Genomic DNA, 23,473 nt, shown 5'->3' with positions numbered 1-23,473 from the left:
ATTTAAACATCATCTTAGGATGCATTTGCATTGGCAGAGAAGATAAAATCTACCTGATAGAAAGGAAGGTTCGCTTTGTTCGATAAAATTACTGTGCTTGCAATTAACACTTAATTACTGAATTATCTGCAAATCAGCTGAGTGGCGAGTGATGGGTGGAGTACGGCGGTCAGGCAAGGTATAAATTTGCGAGCCATTGCCCTATACTTAACTGTGAGCATGGGAGTCGTGACAATTTTACATACAACACTTCTTTCCTAATCATCAGTTCACCGATCAATGCTCAAGATGTATTTCTTTGGTTTATTTGCCCATGTAATTCGTACATATTTACTGTATTATCTGCAAAACAGCTGAGTGTTGAGTGAGGGGTGGAGTGACGGCAGTCAGTTAAGGAATGAATTGGTGGGCCGCAACTGTATGCATAACTTTGAGCAAGGAAATCATGAAAATTATACTGTACAACACTACTTTCCAAATCATCAGTTCACCAATAAATGCTCAAGATTTAGTTCTTTACTTTATTTTTCCATGCTTTTATGATTAACAATTTAACAGAATGGACTTGCTAAGATACTGTTAGATATTGCAAGCTCACTGGCATTTTGAGACAGTTTGTTAGGTAAAAAACCGTACGGGTACCACACACATTTTGCCAATAAAGAGCATGCCCTTTTTTCAATGGATTTAGTCGTCTTACTTTTCTCGACCCTCTATCCTAAAAACTTTCCCATGAGAAAATGATGGGAATTAAATACAATACAATACAGCTTTCATACAGCTGAGTAATACAGTACTGTACATACCATAGTGTGCTATGTACTCACCTAGTCCTGGCATCAATGGAGGGTATTGTACACCATGCAGTACAGTTATGTGCACTTAACCCCATGTGGTTTACCAGAATTACATGTACAATAATTTCAGAATCACAACAGAGCAGAAATAGAAGAAGGGAAGGACGGGAAGTAGGAGTAGTCGCAAGGAGAGTGGAAAAGTTACAAGAGGATGAGAAAATGGCAGAATATAAGAGAGAAGCGGCAGAATGATTGGGTAAATATGAATTGGAGCAGATGGGGGACATGGAAGGTGTGTGCAGGATATTCACAGAAGAAATATGTGCAGCATGTGATGTGGTGTGTGGAAGGAAGAGAAGACGAAGGGGGGTGCAAGGAACAGCGTGGTGGACTGACGAGGTGAGACAGGCTGTGGCACAAAAGAAGAAACCATACAATGAATGGATGAGAAATAGGGGCATGGAAGAAGTTGAGAGGCAAAAGAGAGAGTTACATGTAGAAAGGAAGAGAGAAGTGAAAAGATTAGTAAGAGAGAGTAAGAAGAGAGAGGATGAGGAATTTGGAAGGAATCTGAGTGTAAAGTGGAGGGACTGTAAGAAAATGTCCTGGAACGAGGTGTGGAGAGTAAGACAGGGTGGAAGTGAAGTTAGCAGGGGAGAGAAAGATAAAAATGGTAGATTACTAGTGGAGAATGGAGAAAAAGTGAGCAGATGGAGAGAACATTTTAAGGAATTGTTGAACATATAGGATGGAAGGAATGCGAGTATAAGTGGCTGGGGAATGGCTGGGAGAAGGATGGAAGAGAGAAGACAGAAAGAAATCAGTAGGATAGAAGTTGTGGAAGCACTGAAGAAAGTCAAATTGGGGAAAGCCTCAGGAATTGATGGAGTGTGTGGTGAAATGCTGAAGCATGGGGGAGAGATAGTAGTAGAATGGATATGGAAGATGTGCAGATTGGCCTGGGAGGAAGGTACAGTCACGGAGGATTCGAAGTCAGGAATAATTATTCCCCTGTACAAAGGAAAAGGGGGAAAAAGAAGTGTGTGGTAATCAAAGGGGCATTTGTCTTCTTAGTGTAATAGGAAAAGTGTATGGTAGGATACTTATTGACAGAGTTAGAGAAAAAACAGAGGACTTAGTTGGAGAAGAACAGGGGAGGCTTTAGGATGGGAAGAGGTTGTGTAGATCAGATATTCATTCTTAGATCTTTAGTGGAGAAGTTTCTTGAGAAGGGAAAGAGGTTGTATGTGGCTTTCATGGATTTGGAGAAAGCATATGACAGGGTGGATAGACAAGGATTGGGAAAGTATTAAGAATATATGGAGCTGATGAGAAGTTGCTGAATGTTGTGAAGAGTATGTATGATGGTGCTAAGGCTGCAGTGCGTGTGGATGGTGAACTGAGTGAAATTTTCTCTTTGAAGGTTGGGTTGAAGCAGGGATGTGTCATGTCTCCATGGTTGTTCAATCTGTACATGGATGGGGTAATAAAAGAGGTACAAGGTAGGGCAGTCGATGTTGGAGTGGCCCTGGTGAGAGAGGATAGTGTTTGGAAACTCCCTGTACTGTTGTTTGCAGATGATACTGTGTTGCTGAGTGAAGATGAAAGGGAGCTGCAAGGCTTGGTGGATGAGTTTGGGAGAGTGTGTAAGAAACGAAATCTAAAGGTGAATGAAGGGAAGAGTAAAGTGATGGTCTTTGAGAGAGGTGAAGTCAGTGAATGTACAGTGAGGTTGGATGGTGAGGAATCGGAAAATGTGAGTACGTTTAAGTACTTGGGTAGTGTGATGAGTAAGGACGGAGGTTTGAAGGGTGAAGTGCTTGAAAGGGTACAACACGGAAGAAAGGTTGCTGGTTCCTTGAAAGCAGTGATAAGAAACAGGGAAGTGAGCAAGGAAGTGAAAAAGTTACTACATGACAGTATTGTGATACCAACTCTAACGTACGGAAGTGAAGCTTGGACGTGTTGGAGGGACACAAGTCAAGAGTGAGTGCAGTGGAAATGAGTTATTTAAGAGGAGCCTGTTGAGTCACATGGAGAGACAGGCTGACAAATGAGGATATAAAGGAGCATTGTGGTGTGGATGTGAATGTGATAGGAAGCATTAGGAGGAACACACTGAGGTGGTTTGGCCATGTGGAGAGGATGGAGGGTGAGAGACTGATGAGGAGAGTGTATGTGAGTGAGGTGAAGAGGGGGAGAATGAGGGGGAGGCCGAGGATGAGATGGAGGGATGGGGTGGAGAGGTATATGAGAGAGGGGGGTGTGAGTTGGGAGCAGGGCAGTGAAATGGCGGGGGACAGGGTAACATGGAGGCGATTTGTTTGTGGCCACCCCGTACAGGATTGAGGAGTCTGGCAATAGATAAATAGACAGATAGACAACAAAGCACTAGGACACGAAGCATTGAGAGGCCACAAGCTTTGCAACAACAAGCAAGGCATGGGAGGATACAGAATAAGTCTTAGCACCAGGGTTTTGTCACTGCATGGTCACAAGAGTAGAATGCATAAATACGTCTTCACTGAACGAGATCCCTGACAGACTCGAGGAGCCAACTGGACACATTTCTTATGCATCCGAAAAAGTCCGATAAAGCCAGAAGCAGTCCACCTCTTGGAATAAATGAATAAACAGACAATCGGGGGAGATCCCTTCTTCCTCTCTCTCCTCCTCCATTCCTTCCCTTCCTCCCCGAGATGGGACAGAGAAAGAATGAGAGAGAGAGAGAGAGAGAGAGAGAGAGAGAGGTGAAGGTGAAATTGAAAATGAAAATTAAAGTAATTGTGAAAAGAGTGTAATGGTGAAGGTGAAAGAGCATGGAAGTGAATGTGAAATTCAAAGTCAGCAGAGAGAGAGAGAGAAAGAGAGAGAGAGAGAGAGAGAGAGAGAGAGAGAGAGAGAGAGAGAGAGAGAGAGAGAGAGAGAATAATCAAGTGGGGTCCCTTGAATAAACAAATGAGGGAGATAGTCATAACCTTGGTCCCTCCTCTCTCTCTCTCTCTCTCTCTCAAAGTGAATGTAAAAGTGAAGGTCAGTGAAAGTAATGATGAAAGTGAAGGTAGTGTGAAGGTGAAAGTAAAAGTGAATGTGAAGATGGTGAAAGTGAAGGTGAAAGTGAAGTCAAAAGTGAAAGTGAAGACGAAAGTGAAGTGAAAGTGATGACGAGAGTGAAGGTGTAAGTGAAGTCAGAAGTGAAGATGGAATGTGAAAGTGATTGTGAAAGTGAAGGTGAAAATGAAAGTGAAAATGAAAGTGAGTGAAAATGAAAGTGAAGGTGAAAGTGAAGGTGAAAATAAGTGAAAGTGAAGGTGAAAATAAGTGAAAGTGAAGGTGAAAATAAAAGTGAAAGTGAAGTTGAAAGTGAAGTCAAAAGTGAAAGTGAAGATGAAAATGAAGGTGAAAGTGAAGGTGAATGTGAAAGTGATGGTTAAGATGAAAGTGAAGGTGAAAATGAATGTGAAAGTGAAGATGAAGGTGAAAATGAAGGTGAAAGTAAAGGTCAAGTTGAAACTGAAGGTGAAAGTGAAGGTGAAAGTAGTGAAGGTGAAAGTAGTGAAGGTGAAAATAAAAGTGAAGGTGAAGGTGAAAGTGAAGGTGAAGGGGAATGTGAAAGTAAAAGAAGGGAGGGTGAATGTGAAGGTGAGTGAAAGTAATTCTAAAAGTAAACATGAAAGAAAGTAAAATTGCAAGTGAAGGTGAAATGGAAATTTAAAATGAGTGATAGTGAAAGTAAGTGTGAAGGTGAATGTGAAAGTGAGCAAGGAACTGAATATCAAAGTGAATGTGAATGTCAAAGTGAACTGAAGGCAAAGGCAAAAATGAATGGGAAGGTGAAGATGAAGGGGACGACGAAGACAAAAAATATGTGAAGTAAAATGGAAGTGCCCAGTGTGGGGAGAGAGAGAGAGAGAGAAAGCTCTATCTATCTATCTATTGCCAGACGTAGAAAAAATGCATGAATGACAAGCGCGTCTCTCTGCATAAGAAAGGAGGAGGAAGTCCAGGGTGGAGTCCAGATGTCGCTTTTATCAGACTTTCGCTTTTTTCAGACTGGCTTGTGCCCCAGTTAGTCCGATACAGTGAGGTTTTACTGTATAGGCTCGACACAATGGGGGACGCTCCCACAACAAATTATGATTGGCTGGCATGTTACAGGCATTCTCACTGGCTGGTGCATTGCGGTATTTTCCCAGGCACAGCTTGCTTAATGCATATGAGCAGTTGATACGCCCGGCATCCTGACATTACATAGAATCTCCCGTTTTAGCGTTAGATGTTGCATAATTTTGCTCAATACTGCTTTTTAGAGCCAAGCCAACAGCAATGGATATTGCGTAGGACTGGATTTAGCAATGACAGATAATTGTGAGTTTACTGTACACCGGAGCCCGCAGTTCTCGCCTAATCGGTTCCGTGAAAAGTACCGCAAACCATGAAACCGCTAAAGTTGGGGCATTGATCCCATGGGAAATTAGCTAAATGGTTCTGGGTCCCATGCCAACTCCCCCTAAAACCCATTTATACAATTTAAATGTACTGATCACACCTGAAAAGGAACTAGTATTAATACCAAGCACATAATAGGCAAGGAAATTCACTTGGGAGGCTTAAGTGCTTAATGGAAGGGATGGAGGTGTAATTTCCGAGGCAGGTGGTGAGGCTACTGTGCCCCATCACCTCTGGCACCATCCTCCTCTGCCTCTGCTGCCTCCACCTCTCCATGCAACACATCCATCTTGTGCTGCATCTCTTCTGTCTGCTCCTCCTGCACAAACCCACAAAACTCCTCATCCTCGAGCAGGACAAAGGGGTTTTTGTGCATAACCTAGTGTCTGGGAATATTTGCTGACCAACGCTAACCACGAAACTGCGAAAGATGATGTTGCTAAACTTGGGACTCCACTGTACAAATAAATAAATCATCATCCTAACCTATGTCTAACAAATATATGATGAGGGTAAGATCCAAAAAAAGGAAAAGGAAAGAATGAAAAACACTATCAACAAAGTACCTAGTGGAATGTGCAACTCATTCACCATTCATAATCATCTCAACCCTAATATCCACAAAAAGATATGGAGTAAAAAGGGTCCACAACCAAGAAGAGTAAAGTACACAAACCAGAGATCTATCAACAGAGAGCATGGTAAAATAAAATACACAATCATTCATTTATCACTGACAACTCTCTAAATTTCTTGGCCCTCCATGCCTCCTCCCAGCCTCAAAATTAGTCAAAGCTATACAGCTGGCTCTCCATGTTCAAGGATCTCCTATTTGCAGATTAAAATATAGTATCTAAAAATGGACTTAGTCACAGTGTACAGTAAACTCTCAATTATCTGGTGTAATTCAGCCAACCCCCATGCCAGGTACTGTAGAACATCAGATATTGCTTAATGTAACCACCTGCACTCTTGGAGAGGGAAACGGGGTAATGAAACCCACCCAGCTGGACTCGATTATTTATTCGGTCATATCTGGAATTGCAATTTTACTCTCTTAATATGCTATAATGGTGTCACTCATCATTGTTATAAACACTTGGTTATACACAGAATTACAATTTACCCTCAATATGCTATGTTATACCACAGTGTACTTCATATACATATATCACTTTAAATTCTCATCCTCATTCTCCTAAGTTTATAATCAGGTTATGTTGTGACATCAGCCACGTGCAGATCAATAAGTATTCTAAAGTTAAGCAAGGGCAACTCACATGTGGCAGGTCCATTTCTGTCATACAGTATTAGTGTGTGGGTAGGAGGTGTGAGGTAGCAACACTAGTCCCTCACGAGCACATCCTCACTGGAATACCACCTTCACAGGATGGTCATGGAGTTGCAAATCTTGCATGAACTCCACCCTTTGGAGTATCTGTCTAAATAATCCACAGGATCACTGCTGCCTTGTCCTTCACTCATTCCGGCTACCCACACAATGACCCACATTCACCCATAGCGTCGATTTCAGGGCGTAGTGTTCGATCTTATCTTCAAGCTAATGGATGTTATGCTTACGCGGCCGTACCGTATACATAAACATTGTGTCAGCATCCTTCCCACCTTCTCTCTCCTATTCTCTTCCTCTCTCTCTCTCTACCGCGTCAGATGCGGTAAGCCTCCCCCCGTTGGTTGATTACGACCAATACCGTACCCTTTCACTCACTGCTCCCTTCCAGCAGACACAGCTTGTTTGCAGGGCGGGTCAGGGTTTTGCGTGCGGATGTCCTGACCTTCATGTGTCTCACCACACCATCATCACCGGGATTCGCCTCTGCCAGCCTTCCCAGAGCCCAGTGATTACGGGTACATTCCAATCCATCACCAATTCCAGGTCCCTCACTTGAAAATTACGCAGCCGCTTGAACTGCTTCTGGCATTGTCGTAAGGATTAGTAGGTACACCTTCAACCACTGCTTCCAGAACTGGTCTGCTAGGAACTGTACATGCTTCCAACTCTTCCAGTAGATGTCCCCTATAGGCTCTTCGGCTTTACCTTCTAATGGGCAGTGGGGTACTGCCTTTGAGTGCAGAATATGCAGTGGGGTATGCGCTTCGAGGTCGCTGACATCGTTGGAGATCGGGGTGATGGGCCTCCCATTGACTATCTCCTCCACTTCACAGAAGAGCATGTGGAGTCGCTCGTCATCCACGACTTGCACACCTATTACCACTTGCAAGACCGTCCTGACTCTTCGGATCTGTCACTCCCAGACACCACCCTCTTGCGATGCATGTGGGTGGTTGAACTCCCACTCACTTCCCTTCCTTAACCCACCCCGTCCCGACCACTTTTCCACCACTTACTCCCCCCCAATCCCAACCAATTTTGGAAAAAAATTTTTTTGGCTCAAACCTCCGCTTTTGGTGAGAAACATCGAAAATTCATAGAGAAATCACTCACCTGAGGTTTAAAATACTCGATATAGGTACCAGTACCTCCTTACCTTACTGTGTTTTCTATCAGGCTGACTCCAAAGAAAACGAGTTCTATGGGAGGGTAACTATTCCACAACACTCACAAACGGTATTGATTTATTTATTTGGTAGGAATTTATATGTAGTACGAGAGTATATTGGTTTTCAAACAGTAATATAGGCAATAAAAGCATTGTTTCACTCACTAACACATCAACATACCTGACCTTTTTTGGCGACATTACCTGATCATCATTTCCGACTGTTTCTTTCTCTAATGCTATGTAAACTTTGTCCTCCACATTGACATCGATTGGGGAATCACTCTGGCCCTGAATGTCTTTATTGGCGAGGTCACTGGTAACAGGTGAATTGCCGAGACAATGGCGTGCGGGGGGGGGGGAGGTCATGCGGGGTAAGGCATTGTTCCTGCCTGGCATCCTGTAAAGGATGGTGTCCCGTGTATATGTACCAAAAATCACACACGAAAATTGAAAATTGTGCAAATTAGGGACCTTACAATTGATTCGCATTTATATAAGTCAACAGGATTGACAGTGACAAAATGTGTGGACATATATACATCAACGGGACGCGGCGGGTTAACAACGCATTGTGGACCTTGTCATCCTTTTCCCAGCTGAGGGCGGCAACCCAGAGTTTCTTATCTCCTCTAATCACGTTTGTTCCATTGTCAGAACAAATGCGCTTCGGTATACCCCTCCATGCCGAAAAGTGCGGTACTGCATTAAGGAAAGAATCAGCGTCCAGTCCGTTGAGAATCTCCAAGTGTATGGCTCTCGAGTTCAGACAAGTGAACAGACAACCCCGCCGTTTCACCCGTTTCCTACCCTGCTTCGCAGTGAATGGTCCAAAGCAGTCCACTCCAGTATGCGTGAACGATGCCTTCACCACACATACAGTACTCTGTCGGAAGGGAGGTCAGCTTGTCTTTGCAACTGACTCGACGACAAACATGACATCCCTTTAACACCCGGTCAATCAGTCTCCGTCCCTTGGGCACCCAGAACTCCTGGCACATTACCGAAAGTGTTTGTTCTCTTCCTGAGTGCCCAGCCTTGATCACATGGGTTTCTCTTACTATTAGCTCCGTGACATAGTGGTCCTGTGGCAACAGCACGGGGTACTTGCTGTCCGTCGTTGAGGGAGCTCTCGCCAACCGCCCACCAGTATGGAGGTGTACTCCCAGCAGTTTGTTATTTAGGTCGGGCCCTTGTAGTATCTGGCTGTTTAAAAACACCGACCCACATTCTGCTGCAGAGTCGAATACGATGTGCACCTTTCCAGGCTTCTTCGGGTTTAACACTGGATGGTGTAGATGATACCAGGTCACAGGAGGCCTTGTATGAAATTCATTATTGGAAACTGATTCAGCATTGGGGGGGGCATTGGATATACTGAATTATCAGTTCTTTATTGGATCAGGCTTCCCCTCAGTGGAGTAGACTGTAGCACCAGTCGAGCAGGGCAGTACTCCCGAGGTGGATGGAAAGCTGATGACAGGGAGTGCTGGAGCTCCCGTTTCATCAGCCCTCAGGACTAGTTCCTGACCATCCCCCTTTGCTGAACTTTTTAAGTGTCTCAGTTACACAGAGAGTAGGCCAGCATGCTCTCCAGTACAAATTTCTCTATCTATCTTCACCAAACTACATGCACAGTACACACTACACTTCCTATTCAAAATTTACCAAAATGGCGTCAATTCACCTAGCCTCGGAGTCCCCAGGGGGGGGGGCCATAAATGCCCCCGCCATCTGCCCCTCTCCCGGTGACGACTCGAGGTGCCTGGAACCACTGTCTGACTCTCTTCTTCTTCATTTCTGCAACATTCGCGGCCTTTCATCTAACTTTCGCTCTGTTGAGCACCACCTCTCCTCCTCTAAACCTCACCTTCTTTTTCTAACGGAGACTCAGCTGTCTGAGGCAACTGACAGCAAACCCTTTTCTGTATCCTCCTACTTTCTCTATACTCATTTCAAAGCCAAAGGTGGCTGTTGTGTATACATACGCAACGACTTAACTTGCTCTCGTGTTCCTGAACTTGATTCTTCTGAATTCTCCACTCTCTGGCTTCAGCTTTCCTGTCATTCTCTGACTAAATATATCTGTGCTGTTTACTTATCCCCTAATTCTACTGACTATCAAAAATTCTTCGACTATCTTACTTCTACGATGGAACACATTCTGTCCATTTCTCCTTTCTCTGAAATCTCCATTCTTGGAGATTTCAATGTTCACCACCACCTTTGGCTCTCCTCTCCTTTCACGGATCCACCTGGTGAACAAGCCTACATCTTTTCTATCCTTAATGACCTAGAGCAGCTTGTACAGCACCCTACCCATATCCCTGACCGCCTTGGAGAGAGCTCCAACATACTTGACCCTCTTCCTCACAACTAATCCTTCAGCTTACCTCTGTTAATCTTTTCTCTCCGTTGGGCTCCTCCGATCACAACCTTATTACCTTAACCTGTCCTATCGCTCCAGTACGGCCTGCGGACCCTCCAGGGAAACATCGTCTCTGGCATTTTGGAGCTGCGGACTGGGAGGCCCTCAGGCAGTACTTCTTTGATTTTCCCTGGAATGATTATTGCTTCCATGGCCGTGAGCCATCTGAGTGTGCCTTGCGCATTACGGAGGTTATTCTCTCGGGCATGGAAGCATACATTCCTTTCTCATATCCTTTGACTAACGCAAGAAAGCCTTGGTTTAATCACGCTTGTTCTAATGCTGTCCGCAACAAGGAGAAGGCCTACAAAAGGTACCGGAGCCAACCCACCCCTGAATCACATAATCTTTACGTTTCTGCCCGGAATCGTGCTAAGTCTGTTCTTCGCTCTACTAAAAATAATTTCATCCATACTAAATGCTCTCAACTCTCCAACTCGAATTCTTCCCGCTCCTTCTGGCACCTTGCCAAAACCTTTCTAACAACTTTACCTCATCATCCTTCCCTCTTCTCTTCAACTCTGCAGGTTCTATAGCTATTTCTTCTACGATAAAGCAGATCTCTTTGCACAGACTTTCTCCTCCAGTTCCACCTTAGTCGATTCCGGTGCTGTTCCTCCATCACTTCCCCCTCTGACTTCCTCATGGCTGACATTAAAATTTCTTCAGTTGATGTATTTTCTGCCATTACTGGCCTCAGTACTAACAAGGCATATGGGCCTGATGGGGTCCCTTCCGTTGTTCTCAAAAACTGTGCTTCTGTGCTTACACCCTGCCTAGGCAAACTATTTCGCCTTTGTCTGTCAACTTGTACCTTTCCTTCTTTGCTGGAAGTTTGCTCTCATTCAGCCAGTCCCAAAGAAGGGTGACCACTCCCAACCCTCCAACTATCGTCCAATTGCTTTAACGTCCTGTATTTCAAAAGTTTTCGAGTCAATTCTTAATAAAAAATTTTAAGGCATCTTTCCTATCACAACCTTCTTTCCGATCGTCAGTATGGGTTCCGTCAGGGACGCTCCACTGGCGATCTTCTCACCTACCTTTCAGACTCCTGGTCATCCTCCTTTCGGGACTTTGGCGAAAGCTTTGCCATTGCACTTGACATCTCAAAGGCTTTCGATCGAGTCTGGCATAAATCTTTAATTTCCAAACTGCCCTCCTACGGTTTCTATCCTTCTATCTGTACCTTCATCGCTAGCTTCCTTTCTGGTCGTTCTATAGCTGCTGTCGTAGACGGCCATCGTTCTTCTCCTAGATCTATCAACAGTGGTGTTCCTCAGGGCTCTGTCCTATCACCAACTCTCTTCCTTTTATTCATCAATGATCTTCTAAGCTGTACATCTAACTCTATCCACTCATACGCTGATGACTCCACCCTTCACCTTTCCATTCGGTTCCCGCAACGCCCATCTCAACTGTTACTTCAAGAAACAAGGGATGAGGCTATGGCACACCTAATGTCTGACTTGGCTCATATCTCTGACTGGGGTAAAAATAATATGGTTGTCTTTAATGCTTCTAAGACTCAGTTCTTACACCTATCAACCCGACAAAATCTTCCACAGGTATACCCACTAATGTTTAATAATATTCAGATTAATCCTGCATCATCCTTGAACATGCTTGGGGTTTCATTTACTCGGGACTTATCTTGGAAAGATCATATTGCATCTCTTGTAAAATCTGCTTCCAAGAGATTGGGTGTGCTAAGTTTCCGACTCCGCCTCTTTCTTTACCCCCTGCACAATTGTTGACTCTATACAGGGGTTTTATCCGCCCCTGTGTGGAGTACAACTCTCATGTGTGGGGAGGCTCCCTCACATACAGCTCTTCTCAATAGGGTGGAGTCAAAGGCTTTTCGTCTCATTAACTCTCCTCCTCTTACTGACTCCTTCAACCTCTGTCTCTTCGCCGCACTGTTGCATCTTTATCTCTTTTTTATCGCTACTTTAATGGTCACTGCTCCTCTGAACTGTCTGCTTGCATTCCTCCACTCTACGACGGGCGCGTAGCACCCGTCTGGCAGCAAACTCTCATCCCTTTTCTGTCCAACTCTCTAATGCAAGAGTTAACCGTTACTCCCAGTCTTTCATTCATGCAACAGGTCAGCTCTGGAACTGTCTCCCTCTGTCTGTATTTCCTCCTGCCTATGATCTCCAGTCTTTCAAACGCAGTGTGTCCAGGCATCTCAAAATGATCGGATCTTGAATTTGGCTCTCTATTGTATTTTGTTTTTCTCTTGGAGGGAACTGTTACTGCGGGCTCATGGCCTTTGGTTCCTTCTTCCTCGCATAAAAAAAAAAAAAAAAAAAAATAACCTTATCTAGCAGTGGCTGCATCTCTCCTCCATAGTGCCAGCATAAGGGTGGGTCTCTGAGCAGCCTCTTCTTCAGGCCGTCTAGCCTCCTCAATGGCATCAACTTGTTGTCTGGGAGCTTGGGTGAATTTTGTCTGAATGGTATAGGAAGTTGGTACTGTCCCATCACCTATGCTGTTGTGCCCGACCACAATTTCATCACCTTGTTGTTTTCAACGGATAGGCCATCTCCCGTCTTCAGATAACTTGCTTCCAGTTCCCAAAACTGTCGCACTTGCTCCTCCAATTGTGTTTCCTGGGAGTTGCAGTCAACTACGGCCACACATCCTACCTCATCTGGTCTGTCTTCCACCTCAGCATGAGGTCGTACAGGTCCGCTGATGGTCCATCCCAGCAGTGTCCTTATTAAAAAAGATTCTCCACCGCTACCGGCCTTGACCTCCAAGAGCATCAATGCTTGTGGCGCATCAAGACCACTCAGTGATTGCACCTCACCTTTGTACGTGTTCAGTGGCTCTATTCCCAACAAGTGACTCCACCGTGCCATGTCCTGTACAGAGGCTACTGGGTCCTTCGGCATTGCAGGGAGTCGCTGAGTGACAATCACCCCAGGCAGCGATATCTTCTGGTTCAGTTTATGGGAATGCCTGCTGCTAACTACTAACTCCTGAGTTCGCTGCACCGTCACCTGAGTTTTAGCGTCTAGTGTTACCCATACGGTTCTCCGTGGTGCCCTTGGTCTGCTGGCCAATAGGGTTGTACACAAGGTTCGGTTGCTGCCAGAGTCCAAAAGTGCCCTCGTCTGAACCACGGCATCCGATCCTTCACTAGCCACTTTTACCTCAACAATGGGCAACGCCACCTTGCGATGCCGCCCATGCATCCATGTTGTCCCTGTCATGGCGGTGAGTCATTCATTCCTGCCTTTGACCTTTTCGAGCTTGGGCCTCTGAAGTGCCCCCTCCATGCCTGCCTCATCCTGTTTGTCGGCCTGTCAACAAGAAGCATTTCTCCTTTCCAGCTCTGCTCGGTGTACTCCCTGTTTGCTTCCATGCACCTGTTCCCACTGAGTGTATCGATGACGATCATCTCTCAGCTTCATCTCATCCTCCATCTGTGTTTTTGCTCCGTCTCCCTTCTTGGGTTCCCCGTGGTACCAGGACTCCTGCCTTTGCATTACTGGGCCAGTCGGGTGTATCCATTGCAAATGCTTCCCAGTATAACCCACCATACTGAGGCCTGGCACTCAGCTGCCAAGTGAGTATCGATCAAGCAAACATAACAGTATTTGGGCCGTCTGACCGTGGCCCTCCTTTCTTCCACTCTCACGACACGGAATTTCTTGCATCCCACTGGTGCGTGCAGCCCCTTGCACAGCCGACACATGTCTCTCTCACTTGCAAGTTCGTCATCACCAATGGTGGCCAAGCCAATCACACACCTGTCTGGATTCCTTCTAGCACCAACCTCGATGGCACGCTTGGTGGATGCTCCCCTTTCCTCGGTTCTCCTCCTCACACTCACTTTGTCCGCCTCCTCCAGAATAAAGGTTTTCAACCATTTAATGTCAGGATAATACCCGTATCGTTTGTCGTGGGCAAAGATTTTGTCCTTATACCGCGTAAGTGCCTTCTCAGGTACCGCATTTCGTGGGGTGGAAGATGCACTTTTTTGTCTCAAAATCACCTTCAAATATCCCCCTGCGTCCTGGAGGCGACATTAAGACCTTGGCTCCATTTAGAAGAATCAATTATACAGAGGATCATCCCACTGCTTGGCAGTCAAGTATTTTTTAGAGTATAAACACCTTTGATTTATTGAAAAAAGTTACATTCACTTGTGTATATACTCAGATTTTATGATTAGAAACACCCAGGCTCAAGGAAAAATTTACGGTTTGTTTACAACTGGCCATGTGATGGGCTGGGGGTTTAGAGGTATAGCAGTTTAGCAATTTAGCAGCTAGCATACACCCTACTTTAGCAGGCTAACATGATCCCTGGTGAACTCCCTGCTAACCTTCTGAAATGCAGTCATGATCACTTTGCTTGCCATCCACTCAGTAACTAGTAAGGGAATCATACTGGAGATGATGGCTAGCATGACATTTGAGTCATTGTAATAGACATCTGTCTCATATGGAAATTTAAAAACCCTTGTTTGGCTGGCTTCTCTTACTGATATTTTGTTTCATTCGAGACAAGAATACAATAGAAGAAAACAGTTTTATTTTATCGTTACTGAAAAATGGGAAAAACAACTGCAACATTAAACAGTACTGTCTGATATTACAGCGTTTTAGCAGTTTAGCACGTAGCGTTCCCCCAACTCTCAGAACATGATCACTTCTGAACCCCTTCCTAACCTTCAGAAAGGCAATAATGATCACCTGCTATCCAATCACTAACTAGCAAGGGAATCATATTGGAGACGTTGGCTAGCATGATTTTTGTTGAGTCATTGTAACAGACTTCTGTCTCATATGGAAATTCAAAAACCCTTGTTAGGCTGGCATCTCTTACTGATATTTTGTTTCAATCGATACAAGAGCATCATAGAAGGAAGCAATCTTATATTACTGTTAGTGAAAAATGGGAAAAATAGTTGCAACATTAAGTAATACTTCCTGAAATTACAGCATTATTAGCGGTTTAGCAATTTAACAGTTTAGCGCCTGGCAACATGGAAATTCGATCACCCCATGTTAGGATGGCTTCTGGTACTTTTAGGGTACATAAAATGGTGTAAACATTCCTTGTAATTGATTTTTGAAAACTTGGTTGTGTTGTCTGTGATTCTAAAATTCAGTACATGCAGGCATTTGAAGACATGCAGGCACATGTTTTGGAGATATAGTGTATTCCTTCACTTAATGGCCTTTGTATTAAGTGAATGAAAGAACGGGTTTTATTGAGTTTTGGTTTTTAAGTTCATTTCACGAAAAATAATACTCATCTCTATATACTGATACATATCTAGTGTACTTTAACAGAGATGAACATCACGTCTCAAATTACTGTACGAAAGGAATCGGACACTTCTGACTTCATATTTCATGAACAAACCAGTAGTGTTAAGATGGCATCTTGGCATGGAGTAACATTTTATAAGGAAGGGGTTGTTTGTTTGTTTTCTTGTCCTGTATCCTTCTTTTACATAAAAATAAAGACACCAAACATATATATACAGTACTGAAGAGAGACTCGAATGTGTTAAGATAGTGTCATGGAAAGCAGTAACATTATGTAAGGAAGGGGCTGTTTGTTTTCATGTCTTGTACCGTTCTTTTACATAAAAATAAAGAAACCAAAGAGATATACAGTACTGAATAGAGATTCTGAAAGGTGAGTGTGTATTTTAGTGAAAAATACTCATATCAAGCAACCTGTCTGTAGTCTTGGTCAAGACATACTTTTTTTCTCAGAACTTCCCTTCCAGAATTAGGATGCGTCTTTCACACTGCAGCGTCTAACATGCCACGAAATATGGTAACGAAGCGACAGTGTGTCTGTCGAGCGAATGGTGTCCAACTCCCGTAATCTACCGATGGTCTCCAGACTCAAAACACATGACCGTAACTCATTGGCAAATTTTCTAAGGCCACCTTCATCCTCATCTTTGATCATGGGCCCTTCAAGTATTCCTTCCGCAATCTCTCGGACGTACTGATGTCTGTCTCCGTATCTGTCCTCCAATATGGCCATTGCCTTCTTATAACCCTCTCGTGGGTCCAGATAGTTGCACATTTGTAGTGTGTTCCTGACAGGCCCTGTACATGCTTGCATGAGCGTCTGCAGCTTGCATTCCTCTGGGACTGCGGCCCTCCCAATGTGCCGTTCGAAGGCATGGATGAACTCCCAGTACTCTCTCCGGCTATTTCCTTCAAAGGTTGGTGGTTAGGTCTGTGGCAACCTCACGGTGGCAATCAGTTCCTTCAAGCCGAAGGCTATCACCTCGATGCCCAAGAGGCTCTTCTGTTCCCCATCTAGTCGGTTTCGGGTTTTCTGACCTCTGCCACTCTGGCCCTTGACCGCTAACTGTCAGCTCTTCTTGATGTGAAGTCATGGCCTCTTGTGTCTGTCCTCGCTCCCCCCGCTGGGGTTCCATCGTCTCCCACATTTGTTTGTCTCCCGTGCCATCACTCTATCTCAGCCTCTTTGCCAGTCCTTCGTGTACCACTACCATCTCTGGCTGTACCTGTGACCTCAGGCTCATTTCATTCCTCCCTTCCATTCCCATTATTCTCTCCAACTGTGGCAGGTGATCATGGACTGCTTTGTTGTTGTTGCAGGGTTTGTAAAGCCGGTATGAGGACTCATGTATACGTTCTCATGTGCCTCAGTCTGTGTGCCTTCGACTGCTGGCTATTTCTCTAAGCATTCTTGCAGCCCAGATTTGGCCCTCTCCTCCTCCCTTTGTTCCATCATCACCCCTACAGCATCCATCTCATACTCCTCTCCCCCCGTTGCTTCCCTGGCCTCTTCGACTATCCTTTGGGCCGTTCCATGGGTTACGTTCTGCCTGTCATGTTCTGCCCGTTCCTTTCCCTCTGGGTTGTCCACGCTGATATGTTCTGCTTGGTTATGTTTCGCTTTAGATATGTCCCATAGGTTAGGTTCCAGCTGGTATGTTATGGGTTGGGTTCCAGCTGGTATGTTATAGGTTGGGTTGCACCCGGTATTAGGTTCCACCTGGTATGTTACAGGTTGGGCTCCGCCCGGTATGTTCAGGTTAGGTTCCGCCTGGTATGTTATAGGCTGGGTTGCACCCGGTATTAGGTTCTGCCTGGTATGTTACAAGTTGGGTTCCGCCCGGTATGTTCAGGTTAGGTTCCGCCTGGTATGTTATAGGCTGGGTTCTGCCCGGTATGTTATAGGTTAGGTTCCACCTGGTATGGTACAGGTTGGGTTTTGCCTGGTATGTTTAGGTTAGGTTCCACCTGGTATGTTATAGGTTGGGTTCCGCCCGGTATGTTTAGGTTAGGTTCCGCCTGGTATGTTATAGGCTGGGTTCTACCTGGTATGTTATAGGTTGGGTTCCGCCCCGTATGTTTAGGTTAGGTTCTGCCTGGTATGTTATAGGTCGGGTTCTGCCCGGTATGTTTAAGTTAGGTTCTGCCTGGTATGTTTTTTTTTCTTTTTTAATTATCTTAGTCACACTCTCATTCATGCAGTGTTTATCCCATCATACGCCCAAACAGCCAGACAACGAGCACTGAGCTTAGCCTTTAAAGTATAGTGGCACACCAGAGTCTTCTCTATGACAGCCCAGTATCAATCACAACTCTTAATATCCAAGGTACACTAATTAGTTTTAATTCACTACTTTATAGTATATAAACAATGTCACGATATCTATACCGACTTCCTGCATATTACACTAAAATTTCTCACATTCAACATGCCACAATTATTTAACACTGTCTGGCACAGGCGATAAACTCCTACCCCAGTACGAAAACGCTGTATTTTCTTCACAACGAACCAGATGTAGTGTATCAGCTCCGGGCTTTCAATCGCTTGAGTAAAGTTGTTTATCAACACTCACAGTCCTGTGGAGTCTACCCACTCACAACCCAAGATGTCCTGAGCAGGGGTGTCGCCGATCGTAGGTAGGCTGCCTCCGTAGACTTTAGCACCGCCCAGTGCTGTTGTCAGTCGTGGTCAGCCCGCTCCCCCAACCGGCAGACCCCAAGTATGACTGTAGCCACCTGCACTCTTGGAGGGGGAAATGGGATAATGAAACCTGCCCAGCTGGACTCAACAATTTATTCGGCCATATCTGGAATTGCAATTTTACTCTCTCAATATGCTATAATGGTGTCACTCATCATTGTTATAAACACTTGGTTGTACACAGAATTACAATTTACCCTCAATATGCTATGTTATACCGCAGTTTACTTCATATACATATATCACTTTAAATTCTCATCCTCATTCTCCTAAGTTTATAATCAGGTTATGTTGTGACATCAACCACGTGCAGATTAATAAGTATTCTAAAGGTAAGCAAGGGCAACTCACTTGTGGCAGGTCCATTTCTGTCATACAGTATTAGTGTGTGGGTAGGGGGTGTGAGGTAGCAACACTAGTCCCTCACGAGCATAATATCCTCACTGGAATAGCACCTTCATAGGATGGTCGTGGAGTTGCAGATCCCGCGTGAATTCCACCCTTCGGAGTATCTGTCTAAGTAATCCACAGGATCACTGCTGCCTTGTCCTTCACTCATTCTGGCTACCCACACACTGACCCACACTTGCCCATAGCGTCTATTTCAGGGTATGGTGTTCACTCTTATCTTCAAGCTAATGGATGTTATGCTTACGCAGCCATACGGTATCCATAAACACTGTGTCAGCATCCTTCCCACCTTCTCTCTCCTACGTTCTCCCTCTCTCTCTCTCTCTCTCTCTCAACCGGGTCAGATGCAGTAAGACATAGTGTCTCCCCATCAGCTCAACATTTGGTGTCAAGCTGGATAACGTGTTAATATCTGTCCCGACCCTCTATCCTAAAAACTTTACCATGAGTAAACTAAAGATAAAATACAATACAGTATTGATATGGTACAATAACAGAGTACATAGCATACACTGTACAGTACTATATACAGTAAAAGTCCAATATTTCGGCATCCAATTCCCCGGCAAATCTGACATTTCGGCAGTTTTGAGAAATAGTCCCATTTACGAAAATCTCCGATCGTTCGGCAGATTCTCCGATTTTTTTCGTCAGTCTTGAAATTCTCCATGAGGCTCGCCAGCTAGCTACCCGCCTTTACCCGCCTTAGTGAGTGAGATAGTGAAAGTGATGGAACAAGTCTACCACTGCCATGAAGCTCAGAGGCTAGCTCTTTCTCCTATAGCATAAAGAGAGGACAAACATGTAGTGAGTCTAGCATGGGAAAGAGAATCTGTTTCGCCATTCTTCCGCCACTCTTCCGAGTTGTTGCCGTGCTGCTGCCAACTTCTCTTGATTCTTCTGTGTGCTTTGTGAACTTCGTACCGAAATAACTCTGAAATTACTATTCGAGTGTGCTGTAAGCACCGTAACATCAGACAGGAGCTTTGTAACACCTGAGTGGACCAGCCGTGTGTTGTGAACAGTTGTATAAACATCTTCTGCGTGCTTTGAAAATGGCCTCCACGTGTGGAAAGTTAACTGGTGTTAGCAAGAAGCGTACACATAAGATGTTGACTACTGCTCGGAAAATTGAGCTGTTGAAAAAATTAGAGGCTGGCATGAGTAGGAAACAGATTATGGATGAGTTTAACGTAAGCTCCTCTGCTCCCTCCTCTCCATCACCAACAGCAGTCTCTGAACCTCAAGCTCTACTGCCGCAGCAACAGGGAGAAGAGTCCTTAGAGCCTGTTGCAGGACCCTCTACTGCTGGGGACTTCTTCCAGCAGTAGCAGACTCCAATCAACCCCTTCTATTGTACATATGTAAATAAGGAACCTACTATAAGTTTAGGTAAGTGCATGTGAACTTGTAGGCCTACTGTACCATTACATTTATATACAGTATGTTCACTAATTTCTTTATTTTTCATATTCATGTATAGTACTGTATTCATTACAGTATTGTACAGTATCAAACAGTATACAGTACTCTCTCCAAACACATTTGTAATGATATGAGTAATGATGATAGTGTTCACCGAAACATATAAGGTACTGCGTGGGTAGGGTTTTCGATAATTCGGCAATTTTGATATTTCGGCACTTGCCTGGTCCCATAGATGCCGAAAAATCGGACTTCTACTGTACTCACCTAGTGTGTGTTGGCATCAATGGAAGGCAGAGTTGTATACCATGCAGTACAGTACTGTACAGAGGACTTGATCTCATGTGGTGTAGTTGCAGTAATTTTGTGTACAGAAATTTCAAAATCACAACAGAGTACTGTGGCACCAGTCGAGCAGGGCAGTACTCCCAAGGTGGATGGAAAGCTGATAACAGGGAGAGCTGGAGCTCCTGTTTCATCAGCCCTTGGGACTAGCTCCTGACCGTACTGCTTTGCTGAACTTTTTCAGTGTTTCAGTACCACAAAGTGTAGGCCAGCCTCTTCTCCAATACAAGTTTCTCTAAGTGTCAGCACTAATCTACATACACAGTACACACTACACTTCCTTTTCAAAATTAAAAAAGAATAATGGCATCTACTAACCAGCACCCTATCCGTATCCCTGACCGCCTTGGAGAGAGCTCCAACATACTTGACCTCTTCCTCACAACTAATCCTTCTGCTTACTCTGTTAATCTTTTCTCTCCATTGGGCTCCTCCGATCACAACCTTATTACCTTAACCTGTCCTATCGCTCCAGTACGGCCTGCGGACCCTCCAGGGAAACATCGTCTCTGGCATTTTGGAGCTGCGGACTGGGAGGCCCTCAGGCAGTACTTCTTTGATTTTCCCTGGAATGATTATTGCTTCCATGGCCGTGAGCCATCTGAGTGTGCCTTGCGCATTACGGAGGTTATTCTCTCGGGCATGGAAGCATACATTCCTTTCTCATATCCTTTGACTAACGCAAGAAAGCCTTGGTTTAATCACGCTTGTTCTAATGCTGTCCGCAACAAGGAGAAGGCCTACAAAAGGTACCGGAGCCAACCCACCCCTGAATCACATAATCTTTACGTTTCTGCCCGGAATCGTGCTAAGTCTGTTCTTCGCTCTACTAAAAACAATTTCATCCATACTAAATGCTCTCAACTCTCCAACTCGAATTCTTCCCGCTCCTTCTGGCACCTTGCCAAAAATCTTTCTAACAACTTTACCTCATCATCCTTCCCTCCTCTTTCCTACTCTGATGGTTCTGTAGCTATTTCTTCTACTGATAAAGCAGATCTCTTCGCACAGACTTTCTCCTCCAATTCCACCTTAGACGATTCCGGTGCTGTTCCTCCATCACTTCCCCCCTCTGACTTCCTCATGGCTGACATTAAAATTTCTTCAGTTGATGTATTTTCTGCCATTACTGGCCTCAGTACTAACAAGGCATATGGGCCTGATGGGGTCCCTCCTGTTGTTCTCAAAAACTGTGCTTCTGTGCTTACACCCTGCCTAGGCAAACTATTTCGCCTTTGTCTGTCAACTTGTACCTTTCCTTCTTGCTGGAAGTTTGCTCTCATTCAGCCAGTCCCAAAGAAGGGTGACCACTCCCAACCCTCCAACTATCGTCCAATTGCTTTAACGTCCTGTATTTCAAAAGTTTTCGAGTCAATTCTTAATAAAAAAATTTTAAGGCATCTTTCTTATCACAACCTTCTTTCCGATCGTCAGTATGGGTTCCGTCAGGGACGCTCCACTGGCGATCTTCTCACCTACCTTTCAGACTCCTGGTCATCCTCCTTTCGGGACTTTGGCGAAAGCTTTGCCATTGCACTTGACATCTCAAAGGCTTTCGATCGAGTCTGGCATAAATCTTTAATTTCCAAACTGCCCTCCTACGGTTTCTATCCTTCTATCTGTACCTTCATCGCTAGCTTCCTTTCTGGTCGTTCTATAGCTGCTGTCGTAGACGGCCATCGTTCTTCTCCTAGATCTATCAACAGTGGTGTTCCTCAGGGCTCTGTCCTATCACCAACTCTCTTCCTTTTATTCATCAATGATCTTCTAAGCTGTACATCTAACCCTATCCACTCATACGCTGATGACTCCACCCTTCACCTTTCCATTCGGTTCCCGCAATGCCCATCTCAACAGTTACTTCAAGAAACAAGGGATGAGGCTATGGCACACCTAATGTCTGACTTGGCTCATATCTCTGACTGGGGTAAAAATAATATGGTTGTCTTTAATGCTTCTAAGACTCAGTTCTTACACCTATCAACCCGACAAAATCTTCCACAGGTATACCCACTAATGTTTAATAATATTCAGATTAATCCTGTATCATCCTTGAACATGCTTGGGGTTTCATTTACTCGGGACTTATCTTGGAAAGATCATATTACATCTCTTGTAAAATCTGCTTCCAAGAGATTGGGTGTGCTAAGCCGACTCCGCTCTTTCTTTACCCCTGCACAATTGTTGACTCTATACAGGGGTTTTATCCGCCCCTGTGTGGAGTACAACTCTCATGTGTGGGGAGGCTCCCCACATACAGCTCTTCTCAATAGGGTGGAGTCAAAGGCTTTTCGTCTCATTAACTCTCCTCCTCTTACTGACTCCCTTCAACCTCTGTCTCTTCGCCGCACTGTTGCATCTTTATCTCTTTTCTATCGCTACTTTAATGGTCACTGGTCCTCTGAACTGTCTGCTTGCATTCCTCCACCTCTACGATGGGCGCGTAGCACCCGTCTGGCAGCAAACTCTCATCCCTTTTCTGTCCAACTCTCTAATGCAAGAGTTAACCGTTACTCCCAGTCTTTCATTCATGTAACAGGTCAGCTCTGGAACTGTCTCCCTCTGTCTGTATTTCCTCCTGCCTATGATCTCCAGTCTTTCAAACACAGTGTGTCCAGGCATCTCAAAATGATCGGATCTTGAATTTGGCTCTCTATTGTATTTTGTTTTTCTCTTGGAGGGAACTGTTACTGCGGGCTCATGGCCTTTGGTTCCTTCTTCCTCGCATTAAAAAAAAAAAAAAAAAAAAAAAAAAAAAAACTTGGAGTCCCTGGAGGGGGATCATAAATGGCCTCACCATCCACCCCTCTCCCAATGACAACTCAACGAGCTGCCCGGAACCACTGTCTGACTCACTTCTTCATTTCTGCATCATTTGCGGCCTTTCCTCTAACTTTTGCTTTGTTGAGCACCATCTTTCCTCCTCTAAACTTCACCTTCTCTTCTTAACTGAGACTCAACTGTCTGAGGCAACTGATAGCAAACCCTGTTCTGTACCCTCCTACGTTCTCTATACTCATTTCAATGCAAAAAGTGGCTGTTGTGTATATACGCAATGACTTATCTTGCTCTCGTGTTCCTCAACCTGATTCTTCTGAATTCTC

General features: G+C 44.7%; 1 protein-coding gene across 1 annotated transcript; it reads right to left on the bottom strand.

Moving 5' to 3' along the window:
* Positions 1–13,689: 13,689 nt before the first annotated feature.
* LOC145398790 (uncharacterized) lies at positions 13,690–16,298 on the bottom strand. The gene is made up of 2 exons (XM_080271602.1): positions 15,987–16,298; positions 13,690–14,220 (listed from the first exon to the last, which is right to left on the bottom strand). Exons 1-2 carry the CDS (start codon positions 16,296–16,298, stop codon positions 13,690–13,692), a joined length of 843 nt encoding a protein of 280 aa, XP_080127728.1.
* Between the last annotated feature and the right edge of the window lie 7,175 nt (positions 16,299–23,473).

The sequence above is a fragment of the Coenobita brevimanus genome, chromosome 5, assembly GCF_032717465.1.
Source record: "Coenobita brevimanus isolate Jiangsu-jjx chromosome 5, ASM3271746v2, whole genome shotgun sequence".
Taxonomy (NCBI): Eukaryota; Metazoa; Arthropoda; class Malacostraca; order Decapoda; family Coenobitidae; genus Coenobita; species Coenobita brevimanus.
Note: the sequence above shows the minus strand (reverse complement) of the source record. Positions and strands in the feature narration are given on the sequence as shown.